Here is a 13,162-nt window from a genome sequence, read left to right as displayed (position 1 = left end):
GGCTCTGTGAGAGCTGCTCGTTCCCAAGGGATGGAATTCCATGGGCTCTGTGAGAGCTGCTCGTTCCCAAGGGATGGAATTCCAGGGGTCTGGCATCCCCATTCCCAAGGGATGGAATTCCATGGGCTCTGGCACAGTGAGGGGCTCATCCCCATTCCCAAGGGATGGAATTCCATGGGCTCTGTGTGAACTGCTCACTCCCAAGGGATGGAATTCAATCCTCGTTCCCAAGGGATGGAATTCCATGGGCTCTGGCATCCCCACTCCCAAGGGATGGAATTCAATTCCCATTCCCAAGGGATGGAATTCCAGGGGTCTGGCACAGTGAGGGGCTCATCCCCATTCCCAAGGGATGGAATTCCAGGGGTCTGGCACAGTGAGGGGCTCATCCCCACTCCCAAGGGATGGAATTCCAGGGCTCTGGCAGAGTGAGGGGCTCATCCCCATTTCCAAGGGATGGAATTCAATCCCCACTCCCAAGGGATGGAATTCCATGGGCTCTGGCATCCCCACTCCCAAGGGATGGAATTCAATTCCCATTCCCAAGGGATGGAATTCCATGGGCTTTGTGTGAACTGCTCATTCCCAAGGGATGGAATTCCATGGGCTCTGTGTGAACTGCTCACTCCCAAGGGATGGAATTCAATTCCCATTCCCAAGGGATGGAATTCCATGGGCTTTGTGTGAACTGCTCATTCCCAAGGGATGGAATTCCATGGGCTCTGTGTGAACTGCTCACTCCCAAGGGATGGAATTCAATCCCCATTCCCAAGGGATGGAATTCCGTGGGCTCTGGCACGGTGAGGGAGCTCCTTCCCAGTGAAGCCTCCCAGCCAAGCCAATCGCTTTTTGGTGGAATGTTGGGTTTGGGGGAGCACTGCAGGTGCAGCTCAATCATTTCAGGGCAGATGTGCCCCGGGTGAGGATGGGAAGGGGTTCTCCCCTCACATCCTGGAGAAGGAGGCAGGAATTCCTGCAGGGATCCCACCCTCGGTGCTTCCAGCTGTTGGGCACCCAGGGTGGGGTCAGTGGTTGTTGATTCCCTGCAGCCCTGGGCTCTGGGAAGTGGGGAGTGAACCGAGCCGGGTCTGCAGGGCACTCCTGGTGTCCAGAGGAGGGGCAGGGCCCCTGGGAATGTGGGACACACAGGCTGGGAACGGCTCGAGCCCTCCCCGGGTGTCCTGTGAGGCAATTCCTGCTGCTGCTCCTGCCTGGCACTGCCACGGGGCACAGGGATGGGCAGTGCCCCAGTGCCAGGCTCTTTCCTCGTGGAATTCTGCCCTGGCAGGATCCCTGGCACTGCTGGGCTCTTTCCTCGTGGAATTCTGCCCTGGCAGGATCCCTGGCACTGCTGGGCTCTTCCCTTGTGGAATTCTGCCCTGGCAGGATCCCTGGCACTGCTGGGCTCTTTCCATGTTTGAATTCTGTCCTGGCAGCATCCCTGGCACTGCTGGGCTCTTTCCATGTTTGAATTCTGTTCTCTAACAGGATCCCTGGCACTGCTGGGCTCTTTCCATGTGTGAATTCTGCCCTGGCAGGATCCCTGGCACTGCTGGGCTCTTTCCATGTTTGAATTCTGTCCTGGCAGCATCCCTGGCACTGCTGGGCTCTTTCCATGTGTGAACTCTGCCCTGGCAGCATCCCTGGCACTGCTGGGCTCTTTCCTTTTGTATTTTCTGTTCTCTAACAGGATCCCTGGCACTGCTGGGCTCTTTCCATGTTTGAATTCTGTCCTGGCAGCATCCTTGGCACTGCTGGGCTCTTTGCTTTTGTATTTTCTGTTCTCTGACAGGATCCCTGGCACTGCTGGGCTCTTCCCTTGTGGAATTCTGCCCTGGCAGCATCCCTGGCACTGCTGGGCTCTTTCCATGTTTGAATTCTGTCCTGGCAGCATCCCTGGCACTGCTGGGCTCTTTCCTCATGGAATTCTGCCCTGGCAGGATCTCTGGCACTGCTGGGCTCTTTGCTTTTGTATTTTCTGCTCTCTAATAGGATCCCTGTTTGTCCTGGGTTGTTTTCCTGCTCTCTAACAGATCCCTGGCAGTGCTGGGCTGTTTCCTTGTTGTTTTCCTGCCCTCTGGCAGATCCCTGGCAGTGCTGGGCTGTTTCCTTGTTGTTTTCCTGCCCTCTGGCAGATCCCTGGCAGTGCTGGGCTGTTTCCTTGTTGTTTTCCTGCTCTCTAACAGATCCCTGGCAGTGCTGGGTTGTTTTCCTGCTCTCTAACAGATCCCTGGCAGTGCTGGGTTGTTTTCCTGCTCTCTAACAGGTTCCCTGGCAGTGCTGGGTGGTTTCTCTCCTCTCTCACAGGATCCCTGGCAGTGCTGGGCTGTTTCCTTGTTGTTTTCCTGCTCTCTAACAGGATCCCTGTCTCTTGCAGCCCCCCCAGGCCCGTGACTAACATGAACGAGGCCATGGTGACCCACGTGTCCTCCGGAGCGCCCACGCCAACCAAAAGGTACCAGAGCCTTGGCTGGGGTTATTCCTGGGAAAGGAGGGGATTCCAGGAGCTGCCCTGACCCTGGAGACCCCCTGGGTTATTCCTGGGAAAGGGGGGGATTCCAGGAGCTCCCCTGACCCTGGAGACCCCCTGGGTTATTCCTGGGAAAGGGGAAGGATTCCAGGAGCTCCCCTGACCCTGCCAGACCCCCTGGGTTATTCCTGGGAATGGGGAAGGATTCCAGGAGCTCCCCTGACCCTGCCAGACCCCCTGGGTTATTCCTGGGAATGGGGAAGGATTCCAGGAGCTCCCCTGACCCTGGAGACCCCCTGGGTTATTCCTGGGAATGGGGAAGGATTCAGGAGCTCCCCTGACCCTGCCAGACCCCCATGGCTATTCCTGGGAATGGGGAAGGATTCCAGGAGCTCCCCTGACCCTGCCAGACCCCCATGGCTATTCCTGGGAAAGGGGGGAATTCCAGGAGCTGCCCTGACCCTGCCAGACCCCCTGGGTTATTCCTGTGAAAGGGGGGGATTCCAGGAGCTGCCCTGACCCTGCCAGACCCCCTGGGTTATTCCTGGGAAAGGGGGGGATTCCAGGAGCTGCCCTGACCCTGCCAGACCCCCTGGGTTATTCCTGGAAATGGGGAAGGATTCCAGGAGCTGCCCTGACCCTGCCAGACCCCCTGGGTTATTCCTGGGAATGGGGAAGGATTCCAGGAGCTCCCCTGACCCTGCCAGACCCCCTGGGTTATTCCTGGGAAAGGGGAAGGATTCCAGGAGCTGCCCTGACCCTGCCAGACCCCCTGGGTTATTCCTGGGAATGGGGAAGGATTCCAGGAGCTGCCCTGACCCTCGAGACCCCCTGGGTTATTCCTGGGAATGGGGAAGGATTCCAGGAGCTGCCCTGACCCTGCCAGACCCCCTGGGTTATTTCTGGGAATGGGGAAGGATTCAGGAGCTCCCCTGACCCTGCCAGACCCCCTGGGTTATTTCTGGGAATGGGGAAGGATTCCAGGAGCTCCCCTGACCCTGCCAGACCCCCTGGGTTATTCCTGTGAAAGGGGGGGATTCCAGGAGCTGCCCTGACCCTGCCAGACCCCCTGGGTTATTCCTGGGAAAGGGGGGGATTCCAGGAGCTGCCCTGACCCTGCCAGACCCCCTGGGTTATTCCTGGAAATGGGGAAGGATTCCAGGAGCTGCCCTGACCCTCGAGACCCCCTGGGTTATTCCTGGGAATGGGGAAGGATTCCAGGAGCTCCCCTGACCCTGCCAGACCCCCTGGGTTATTCCTGGGAAAGGGGAAGGATTCCAGGAGCTGCCCTGACCCTGCCAGACCCCCTGGGTTATTCCTGGGAATGGGGAAGGATTCCAGGAGCTGCCCTGACCCTGCCAGCCCTGCAGGGCAGGTGCAGCTCTCCTGGGGAGGATGCTCTGCAGGAGCTGCTGGGCTCTCTCCAGAGGGATTTCTCTGCACTGAGCCGATGCTGTCACCTGCCTGTGGAGGAGGGAATTCCTGAGGAGGGAATTCCCGAGGAGGTTTTGCCTTTCCTGAGGAGGTTTTGCCTTTCCTTTGACTGGAATTGCCTTCCCGAGCTGGTTTTGTGTCCCAGGCTGCTCCTCTGGCCGGGGGGGGGACCCTGTCCTGTTGTGTCACCTCTCAGGTGGCCCCAGGCTCCCACCTCACCCAGCTCAGGTGCCAGAGCTCCTGGGAGAGGTGCCCGGGCTGGGATTGCTCCTGGGGTGTGAGTTAGGCTGGGGCGAGGTGTGAGGGGGAGCAGGAAAGCCCTGAGTGGTGACTTACTGCCAAGGAGTAACCCTGAGGGGAGCAGGGGCAGAGCTGGGAATGGGTAAATAACTAATAACTGTTCCTGCAGGGAATGAGTAAATAACTAATAACAGGGTGAGTAAGTAACTATTCCTGCAGGGAATGGGGGAGTAAATAACTGTTCCTGCAGGGAATGAGTAAATAACTAATAACTGGGTGAGTAAGTAACTATTCCTGCAGGGAATGGGGGAGTAAATAACTATTCCTGCAGGAAATGGGGGAGTAAATAACTATTCCTGTAGGGAATGGGTGGGTAAATAACTCTTCCTGTAGGGAATGGGTGAGTAAATAACTATTCCTGCAGGGAATGAGTAAATAACTAATAACAGGGTGAGTAAGTAACTGTTCCTGTAGGGAATGGTTGGGTAAATAACTATTCCTGCAGGGAATGGGTGGGTAAATAACTAATCCTGCAGGGAATGGGTGAGTAAATAACTATTCCTATAGGGAATGGGTGAGTAAATAACTAATCCTGCAGGGAATGGGTTAGTAAATAACTATTCCTGCAGGGAATGGGTGAGTAAATAACTATTCCTGCAGGGAATGGGTGAGTAAATAACTATTCCTGCAGGGAATGAGTAAATAACTAATCCTGCAGGGAATGGGGTAGTAAATAACTATTCCTGTAGGGAATGGGTGAGTAAATAACTAATCCTGCAGGGAATGGGTGAGTAAATAACTATTCCTGCAGGGAATGGGTGAGTAAATAACTATTCCTGCAGGGAATGGGTTAGTAAATAACTCTTCCTGCAGGGAATGGGTGAGTAAATAACTATTCCTGCAGGGAATGGAAGGGTAAATAACTATTCCTGCAGGGAATGGGTTAGTAAATAACTATTCCTGTAGGGAATGGGTGAGTAAATAACTATTCCTTCAGGGAATGGGTGAGTAAATAACTATTCCTTCAGGGAATGGGTGAGTAAATAACTCTTCCTGCAGGGAATGGGTGAGTAAATAACTCTTCCTGCAGGGAATGAGGAGCTGAGCTGGCCCTTCCAGTGGCCAGGGCTGCTCCAGAGGCCAGGCAGAGCCCACCTTGCCAGCAGCTGCAGGCAGGGCTGAGCTCCAGGGGTTTTTCTGCTGCTCTCCTCGGCAGACCCAGCCCCGTGTGGGGGTTCAAAATCCCCAAATCCTGCCTGGAAATCCTTCCAGGGGCTTTCTGCTCCCTGGGGGCTCTCAGGGCTCTGAGAACACTCCCAGGCTGCCTTTCCCAGGGGAGGGGGGAACAGACAGCCCTGGCAGGTCCCTGCCAGGCCAGGATCCAGCAGGAATTTCCCCATGGAAAGGGGGCTCAGGCCCTGGCAGGGGCTGCCCAGGGAGGGTTGGAGTGCCCATCCCTGGAGGTGTCCCGGGAATTCCTGGATGTGGCACTCAGAGCTCTGGGGACAAGGTGGGGATCAGGCACAGGCTGGGAGGGATTTCCCCAATTTCAGGGACTCTGGGATTCTGGGATTCTGACTGCTGGGGGTGCCCTGGGTCCCCGTCTGGGGCATTTCCAGGCTCAGTGACTCCCTCTGAGCCTCAGTGGCCCCAAAGCAGGCGGGAGCAGCCCTGGGGCAGCCAGGAGTGAACCCCTGGCTCCTGCCCCGGCTTGCAGGAGGCTCCGGGTGTCTCTCAGCACCTTCCCAGCCCTTTTTGGGATGGAATTCCCCAGCTTGGAGCAGGCTGGAGCCTGGAGCCATGCGTGCAGGTGGCAGGGAGGGGAGGGAGGGGACAGGGGAGGGGAGGGGACAGGGGCCCTTCCCCTGGAAAATCCCTTTTATCCCTGCTCTGCTGATGGCAGTGCTCTCCCCAGGATTTGCTGCAGCTCCTCCTGCCCCAGCTCAGTCCCTGAGGCTGGGGCTGAGATGAAGGGGTTCATTTCCCCTGCTGGAGGCTCTGGCACGTCCTGGCAGCTGGAATCGCAGCTGGAATTGCAGCTGGAGGGGGTTGGGAGCTGCATTTCAGTGGCTGGAGCTGCTCAAGGTGGCCACTTGCCCCCTGGCTTCTGTTGAAAGGCAGATGTGTTCCTAAAATGATAACGTGTCCTCTGTGCTGGAAGAAATGATGGATGGAAATGGGAAAAGCTGCACTTCTGCCTGCGTGCCACCTTCAGGACTGGAAGGGTTGGGGTCAGCCCATCCCTGAGCACCCTCAGGGCTGGAAAACACTGCAAGGGCATCAGCACAGCACAGCAGAGATTCCCAGGAGTCTCTTGGGTCTCTGGGAAAATCTGAAAATCCCTTGGATTTACAGTGGGAGCCAGAGGTCGTGTCCTGCCCAAGCCCTCCCGTTCTGAGGAGCATTTTGGGTTGTTTGTTTCTCCATCAGAGGTTTGTACCTCCATCAGATCCTTGTTACTCCTTCAGAGGTTTGTTCCTCTATCAGATCCTTGTTTATTCATCAGATCCTTGTTTCCTTGTTTCTCTATCAGATCTTTGTTTCTCCATCAGTTGTTTGTTTCTCCATCAGAGGTTTGTTTCTCTATCAGAGGGTTGTTACTCCATCAGATCCTTGTTTCTCCATCAGATCTTTCTTTCTCCATCAGTTGTTTGTTCCTCCATCAGATCTTTGTTTCTCCATCAGATCCTTGTTTCTCCATCAGATCTTTCTTTCTCCATCAGTTGTTTGTTTCTCCATCAGAGGGTTGTTTCTCCATCAGATCCTTGTTTCTCCATGAGTTGGTTTTTTCTCTATCAGATCTTTGTTTCTCCATCAGAACTTTGTTTCTCCATCAGTTGTTTGTTTCTCCATCAGAGGTTTCTTTCTGTATCAGATCTTTGTTCCTCCATCAGAGGTTTCTTTCTGTATCAGATCTTTGTTCCTCCATCAGAGGTTTGTTTCTCCATCAGAGGTTCCTCCTTGGTGCTGTAGGGCTCCAGCTCCCCCCAGGATCCAGCCCCAGGATTTGCTTTATTTACCCCAAATGTGGAGCAAAGAGGGATCCCTTGGAGTGGGGGCAGTTTTGGAAGGAGGAGAAAATGGAATTCACTGGGAAGGAGAACTGCACCGGGCACTGCTGGGCAGGGGAGGGGATCCCTGGAGAGGAGAAGGATCCAGGCAGAGCTCAGAGCCCCTTGCAGGGCCTGAAGGGGCTCCAGGAGAGCTGCAGAGGGACTGGGGACAAGGCCTGGAGGGACAGGAGCCAGGGAATGGCTCCCAGTGCCAGAGGGCAGGGATGGATGGGAGATTGGGAATTGGGAATTGTTCCCTGTGAGGGTGGGCAGGCCTTGGCACAGGGTGCCCAGAGCAGCTGTGGCTGCCCCTGGATCCCTGGCAGTGCCCAAGGCCAGGCTGGACACTGGGGTTGGACACTGGGACAGTGGCAGTGTCCCTGCCATGGCAGGGGTGGCACTGGGTGAACCCACCCAAGCCAGGCTGGCATTCCATGACCCCTGGCTGGTTCCAGCCCCTCCTTGCCCCAGGCCAGGCCAGGGCAGTCCCAGCTGCTCCTGGGACACTCTGAACGCAGCCATTCATCAGCAGGGCAGCACAGAAAGCTCTTGGTGTGATTCCCTGCCCTTGAAAACATGAGAACAACCCCCCGTGACAACTGCTGCTGTGGAGGAATAGGCCTGAGCTGGAAGAACGGGATTTTAATGCCTGAATTCACTTTTTCTTGTGGCCTAACAAGCAAAGAGCCAGCGAGGCAAAGCCCAGTGCTCTGCTCAGTGTCCTGTAGGCACCTCCATCCCTCCCAGCCTCCTCACTCCCAGCTCTCCCTCTCCTCCTGCCCCTGTTCCTGGCAGCAGAGCCCCCCTGGCTGTCCCAGGGGTTGTGCAGAGCCACAGGGTCCCCCCTGATCCCCCTTTCCCCAGCCCCTCTGTCCCAGCCTGGGGCTCTCCCAGCTGCAGCAAACCCCAGCACTTCTCTGCTCTTCACAGCCAAGGAGCCCCTCAGAGCAAGGGAAATTATCCTGTCTCCTCTGTGAGACCAGGCCCAGCCCATCAAATGTCGTTTGGTCCCATTAATTTATTTGAGATGAGTTCAGGAATGGATTTTTCCCCTCCTGCTTTGTCCCTGTGCCGTGTTCCTCTGTCAGTGCTTCTGTCCCCAGGCAGGTTCAGGCCCTGGACACCCTCAGAGCTCCTCTGGTCCCTCAGCACGAGGCCAGGCCGTGCTCCTGGAGCATCTTCTGCATTTCCACCCAGGAGAGAATCACAGCTGCCGTGTTCAGTTCTGCCCAGAGGGGTCCAGGGAGAGCTCAGAGCCCCCAAAGGGGCTCCAGGAGAGCTGCAGAGGGACTGGGGACAAGGCCTGGAGGGACAGGAGCCAGGGAATGGCTCCCAGTGCCAGAGGGCAGGGCTGGATGGGAGATTGGGAATTGGGAATTGTTCCCAGAATCAGGGAATCAATCACACAGTCAGAGAATCAGTCACAGAATCAATCACACACAATCACCAGGTTGGGAGAGACCTCCAAGAGCATCGAGTCCAACCCAGCCCCAACAGCTCAACTCAACCCTGGCACCCAGTGCCACATCCAGGCTTGTTCTAAACACACCCAGGGATGGTGACTCCACCACCTCCCCGGGCAGCCATTCCAGAACTTTATCACCTTTCTGTGAAGAACTTTTCCCTAATACCCAGCCTCAGTTTCCCCTGGTGCAGCTTAAGGCTGTGTCCTCTGGCTCTGCCAGTTCCTGGAGAAGGAGCCCAAGCCCAGCTGGCCACAGCCACCTTTCAGGAGCTGTGGAGAGTGATGAGGTCACCCCTGAGCCTCCTTTTCACTTCCCTCCTGCTTTGGCTGTGGTTTGGGGGTTTTGGGGCTGTTTGCCCGCAAAAAGGGTCGGGTTGTTCATAGAAAGATTTGTCAGGCCTTGGCAGGGGCTGCCCAGGCAGGTTTGCAGTGCCCATCCCTGGAGGTGTCCCGGGAATTCCTGGATGTGGCACTGAGTGCCCTGGGCTGGGCACAAGGTGGGGATTGGGCACAGCTTGGATTGGAAGGTCTGGGAGGGCTTTTCCAGCCTCAGTGGTTCTGGATTCTGTGATTCTGAGAACAGGAAATGCTCTTGGGGTTGGATTCTTTGGTGCTCTCCCTTAAAGATCCTCCTGGGAATTCCAGGAGGCTCCGCAGCTGCCCGCGGTGAAGATTTCCAGAATCCCAGAATCCCTGAGGCTGGAAAAGCCCTCCAAGCTCACCGAGTCCAACCTGTGCCCAGTCGCCATCCCCGAGCTCCGAGTGCCACCTCCAGGGATGGGCACCCCCCACCTCCCTGGGCAGCTGTGCCAGTGCCTGGCTGTCCCCCGGTGTCCCCTCATTGTGTTTGAACCGCAGCAGTGTCCTCACCCCGCTCCTCACGGGTCCCCATCTCCATCTGTCCCGTCCTGCCCGCATTGACGCTGGTTTTTTTTTTTTTGTTTGTTTTGTTTTTGTTTTTTTGTTGCTCTCCCTGCCCTGCCAGGTGCCAGCACAGCAGCAGCCCCGAGCCCTCCCGGGAGGAGCACGCCCTGATTGCCACCTTTGTGAGCCACCTGCGGAGCAGGGCACGGTCAGTGCCAGCCCGGGGCCACCGGGCACGGGGGGGACACTCGGGGGTGGCTCCGTGCCTTGGCCCCGGGCTCTGAGATCCCCTCTGGCAAACCCCTGTGATCCCAGACGGGTTCAAACCTCCCTTGAAGGGTTCCTTCCTTCACCTCTGTCTGCGTGACCCCGCTGGGACCTCGTCTTCCCCCACATTTCCCCCTGGGTTTCCTTCCCAGCCCAGTTCTGTTCTGTAGCTCATCCCTGCTTCTTCCTCCTCCTCCTCCTCCTCCCTGCCCGCCCTGGCCCTGCCTCTGCTCCTGGAGCCGGCTCTGGCAGCTCCTCCACCACCAGCTGCTCCCTGCAGCCTCTCCTGGAGAATTTACAGAATCCCAGGATACAGAATACAGAACATTCACAGAATCCCAGGATATCATACAGAATATTTACAGAATCCCAGGATACAGAATACAGAACATTCACAGAATCCCAGAATATAGAATACAGAACATTCACAGAATCACAGGATACAGAATACAGAACAATTACAGAATCCCAAGATACAGAATATTCACAGAATCCCAAAATATAGAATACAGAACATTGACAGAATCCCAGAATATCATACAGAATATTTACAGAATCCCAGGATACAGAATACAGAACATTCACAGAATCCCAGAATATCATACAGAATATTTACAGAATCCCAGAATATAGAATACAGAACATTTACAGAATCCCAGAATATCATACAGAATATTTACAGAATCCCAGAATATAGAATACAGAATATTTACAGAATCCCAGAATATCATACAGAACATTCACAGAATCCCAGGATACAGAATACAGAACATTTACAGCATCTCAGAATCCAGAATATTTCCAGAATCCCAGAGTATAGAATATTTCCAGAATATCAGAATATAGAGTATTTCCAGAATCCAGAAATCTGGGATTTCTGTAGGATTCCTGTGGGATTTCTATAGGATTTCTGTGGGGTTTCTGTGGGGTTTCTATAGGATTTCTGTGGGATTCCTGTGGGATTTCTATAGGATTTCTGTGGGCTTTCTATAGGATTTCTGTGGGATTTCTATAGGATTTCTGTGGGGTTTCTGTGGGGTTTCTATAGGATTTCTGTGGGGTTTCTGTGATGTTTCTATAGGATTTCTGTGGGGTTTCTGTGGGGTTTCTATAGGATTTCTGTGGGGTTTCTGTGGGATTTCCGTGAGGTTTCTGTGGGATTCCTGTGGGATTTCTATAGGATTTCTATAGGATTTCTGTGGGATTTCTGTGGGATTCCTGTGGGATTTCTATAGGATTTCTGTGGGGTTTCTGTGGGATTTCCATGAGGTTTCTGTGGGGTTCCTGTGGGGTTTCACAGCAGGGCAGGGCAGTCCCAGCTCTGTGTCCACCCTGCCCTGTTCTGCAGGATGTGGTTCCACAAGAGCCTCCAGCCAGGAGCAGATGGGGCTGTGTCCCCCTGTCCCTCGTGTCCCCTGTCCCTCGGTGTCCCCTGTCCCTGAATGCCCATTCCCTCAGTGTCCCTCGGTGTCCCCTGTCCCTCAGTGTCCCCTGTCCCTGAGTGTCCCCTGTCCCTGAATGCCCATTTCCCTCAGTGTCCCTCAGTGTCCCTGTCCCTCAGTGTCCCTGTCCCTCAGTGTCCCTGTCCCTCAGTGTCCCCCATCCCTGAATGCCCATCCCCTCAGTGTCCCTCAATGTCCCTGTCCCTGAATGCCCATCCCCTCAGTGTCCCTCAGTGTCCCCCATCCCTGAATGCCCATCCCCTCAGTGTCCCTCAATGTCCCTGTCCCTGAATGCCCATCCCCTCAGTGTCCCTGTCCCTCAGTGTCCCCTGTCCCTCGGTGTCCCCTGTTCCTGAATGCCCATTTTCCTCAGTGTCCCTCAGTGTCCCTGTCCCTCAGTGTCCCTGTCCCTCAGTGTCCCCTGTCCCTGAATGCCCATCCCCTCAGTGTCCCTCAGTGTCCCCCATCCCTGAATGCCCATCCCCTCAGTGTCCCTCAGTGTCCCCTGTTCCTGAATGCCCATTTCCCTCAGTGTCCCTCAATGTCCCTGTCCCTGAATGCCCATCCCCTCAGTGTCCCTCAATGTCCCTGTCCCTGAATGCCCATCCCCTCAGTGTCCCTCAGTGTCCCTGTCCCTCAGTGTCCCCTGTCCCTGAATGCCCATTCCCTCAGTGTCCCCTGTCCCTGAATGCCCATCCCCTCAGTGTCCCTCAGTGTCCCTGTCCCTCAGTGTCCCCTGTCCCTGAATGCCCATTCCCTCAGTGTCCCCCATCCCTGAATGCCCATCCCCTCAGTGTCCCTCGTGTCCCCTGGCTGTCCCCCTGCCCCGCCCGGGCCGTGGGTGCCTCCGTGTCCCCTCAGGGCTGGCTCGGGGACCGTGCTGGCCCAGACCTCTCCTTTCTGCTCTCAGTCCCAGCCCTTTTCATTCCCTCCCAGGCTGCTGCTGCTGCTGCCAGGGGGGCACAGCCTGTCCCAGCCCTGTCCTGAGGTCCCTGCACCCCCAGGGGGGTCGGTGTCCCCTCAGTGTCACCGTCACCAAGGCAGGTGGCCCCAGAGCAGGTGGAGGAGCCTGCCCTGGCCAGGCCTTTCCAGCAGGGCTGGCCTGGAGCCCCGTGGGACAGTGGCAGTGTCCCTGCCAGGGCAGGGGTGGCACTGGCTGGGCTTTGGGGGTCCCTTTGCACCCAAACCGGGCTGGGATTCCTGGTTCTGTGCCCGTGCCAGCCCCGTGCCAGCCCCGTGCCAGCCCTGTGCAGCCCCCAGGCGTGGCCAGCAGAGCTCAGGGCATGGGGCACAGCGTGGCCAGAAGGGGCCACATCCCCCAGGACGGTGGAATTGTGTGGGAGCCCCTCTCCTGCTGCTGGGGAACCCTCTGCAGCCTGTCCCTGCACCCTCCTCCCGCCCCAGCTCTGCGTCTCTTCTTCCCCTTTGCTCCCCGTGCTGTTCCTGACACCTGGGGCTGCTCACCTGGAGAGGAGAAGGATCCAGGCAGAGCTCAGAGCCCCTTGCAGGGCCTGGAGGGGCTCCAGGAGAGCTGCAGAGGGATGGGGACAAGGGATGGAGGGACAGGAGCCAGGGAATGGCTCCCAGTGCCAGAGGGCAGGGATGGATGGGACATTGGGAATTAGGAATTGTTCCCTGGCAGGGTGGGCAGGCCCTGGCACAGGGTGCCCAGAGCAGCTGTGGCTGCCCCTGGATCCCTGGCAGTGCCCAAGGCCAGGCTGGAACAGGGATTTGGAGCAGCCTGGGACAGGGGATGAACTCGAGCTCCTCTTCCTCATCACCTGTCAAACACTTCCACAAGCGAACCCAAGAGGATCGTTCGTTCCTTTGTGAGTCCCGGGTCGTTTTCAGGAAAGGCAGGAACTGTCCAGAGCTGTTTTGTGACTCCCTGTTTGAAGGAGAGGTGGCAGCTCCAGGAGCTGGGAGA

The 13,162-nt window shown here is 56.4% G+C and overlaps 1 protein-coding gene across 10 annotated transcripts in view; it reads left to right on the top strand.

Annotated features, from left to right (window-relative positions):
* Positions 1-13,162, top strand: part of DTNB (dystrobrevin beta) — a 188,488-nt gene that overhangs the window by 73,791 nt on the left and 101,535 nt on the right. For 7 of the 10 annotated variants that reach the window (XR_008441022.1, XM_054002118.1, XM_054002116.1 and 4 more), the window contains 2 exons: positions 2,378-2,455; positions 9,648-9,734. Coding sequence is in view for 7 of the 10 variants with exons in the window: in XM_054002118.1 (XP_053858093.1) it covers positions 2,378-2,455; positions 9,648-9,734 (165 nt within the window). In the remaining 3 variants the exon portion in view is untranslated. Of the gene's footprint in view, positions 1-2,377; positions 2,456-9,647; positions 9,735-13,162 lie in introns of those variants that run through there. The other 3 variants (XR_008441023.1, XR_008441024.1, XM_054002117.1) reach the window with 1 other exon arrangement.

The sequence above is a fragment of the Vidua macroura genome, chromosome 35 (assembly GCF_024509145.1).
Source record: "Vidua macroura isolate BioBank_ID:100142 chromosome 35, ASM2450914v1, whole genome shotgun sequence".
NCBI lineage: Eukaryota > Metazoa > Chordata > Aves > Passeriformes > Viduidae > Vidua > Vidua macroura.
Note: the sequence above shows the minus strand (reverse complement) of the source record. Positions and strands in the feature narration are given on the sequence as shown.